Raw genomic sequence first — 1,711 nt, forward strand, 5'->3', positions numbered from 1 at the left:
ACACTTCCAAGTCCAAGTACTACGTGCGGTGAGAGGAGGCGATCCAGTTCTGTGTGATAAGAAGCTCCGATCGTTTGACGTACATAATTGTTAAAAAGTGAAAGCAAAGAAAGGCAACTTGTGCTCGTGTTACAATAGACAGTTTCACTATACTTGTGTGGTACGGACAATTACATTGTGATATATTATAATATAAGACATTGTATCGCCATTTTTATATTAGGAAAAACTGTTGTGATATATATATTTAAGTAAGTTTAAAATGGAAGTCGTTCCTAAGGCGGACATGCACGATGAAGATGTGGCTAAAATTGAAGAAGGGGATACTTTGGGAAGTTTAGAATCTCATCCCATCATGAAGCATTCCGATACTAGGGATAGTATTTCGTCTATCGATAGTGATGTGTCACTGTCTTATGATAGACGAGGATCTGATGATAAGTCTAACGATGAGCCCGAAACTCCGATTCAAGAAGATGAAGGTGCTCATATGGCGGATCTATCAGATAGTGCTTCCGATGCCGGTTCTACTGGTGGCGGAAAAGATTCAGGCTGTGAAGTCACCAATGAAAGTCAAGAAACCCCTTTCACCCCACCGACAGAAGAGTTAGCTGAAAAAATCGTTGCTCAGGTTGAATTTTATTTTTCTGATGTTAATATTACTAAAGATGCTTTCCTGTTGAAGCATGTGAAGCGGAATAAGGAAGGATATGTGTCGTTGAAGCTCATATCTAGCTTCAAACGCGTTAAGCATCTTACCAAGGATTGGAGAGTAGTGGCCGTATCTTTGAAGAAATCAAAAAGGTTGGAAATAAATGAAGCTGGTACTAAGCTTCGCCGTCTTGAACCTCTACCCCAGTATGATGAGACGACGCCTTCTAGGACAATCGTAGCTGTGAATCTTCCTATAGATAAACCATCCATAGAAAACGTGTCTCAGCTGTTTTCTAAGTGTGGAGAAATTGCATTGATTCGAGTATTGAGACCTGGAAATCCAATTCCAGCCGATGTCAGACAATTCATTAACAAAAATCCTTCACTAAACGGAATTGTTTGCGCTTTAGTGGAATTCACTGAATCTGAATCAGCGAGGAATGCAGTGCAGATGCAAAATGATGATTTCCCAGGATACGGACAGACGATGAAAGTATACGAGCTAAACGGTGTTCCAAATCCTGAGAAGAAAAGGCGTAGCATTCCTGGAAAAAAGCCGTTCATGAACAGAATGAATGAATTGGAGTATTCTCCGTGCTGCAGCAGTTCCGAGGCCGAGATGGAGTATTGGTGCAGGGGTGATCCCAGGATGAAGTTCAGACGAGGTTCTTCCGGTTATATTCCGCGAGTCCCAGAACCTCATTGGCTTCCACGCAGGATGTCCGCTTGCAGCCACTCGTCGGATTCTTCCGGTTATTATTACTCTCCCAGGAGGTTGTCAACTCAAAGCAGTCGCGATTCCAACCCGGATATGTTCCTGTCTAGGAGAATCTCTAATTGTTCCATTTCCAGTGCTGAGTATGATCCCATGAGACGATTCTCCAATTGCAGTCAAATGTCATCTGGATATAACAGTCCCATCAGATCGCGATCGAATAGTAATGCTTTGAATCAAGACGCCCTTGTGAGGCCTCCAGTAGGTCCTGATGGTACCAAAGGTTTTCACCTGGGTGCTAGGCAAAGAAGAATATCTGATCTTGCACTCTATTCTCACTAA

At 42.6% G+C, this 1,711-nt stretch overlaps 1 protein-coding gene across 1 annotated transcript; it reads left to right on the forward strand.

The window, feature by feature from the left end:
* Positions 1–262: 262 nt before the first annotated feature.
* LOC143917255 (uncharacterized) lies at positions 263–1,711 on the forward strand. The gene has a single exon (XM_077438741.1). The coding sequence runs from the start codon at positions 263–265 to the stop codon at positions 1,709–1,711; it is 1,449 nt and encodes a 482-aa protein (XP_077294867.1).

Source organism: Arctopsyche grandis, chromosome 1 (assembly GCF_051622035.1).
Source record: "Arctopsyche grandis isolate Sample6627 chromosome 1, ASM5162203v2, whole genome shotgun sequence".
Taxonomy (NCBI): Eukaryota; Metazoa; Arthropoda; class Insecta; order Trichoptera; family Hydropsychidae; genus Arctopsyche; species Arctopsyche grandis.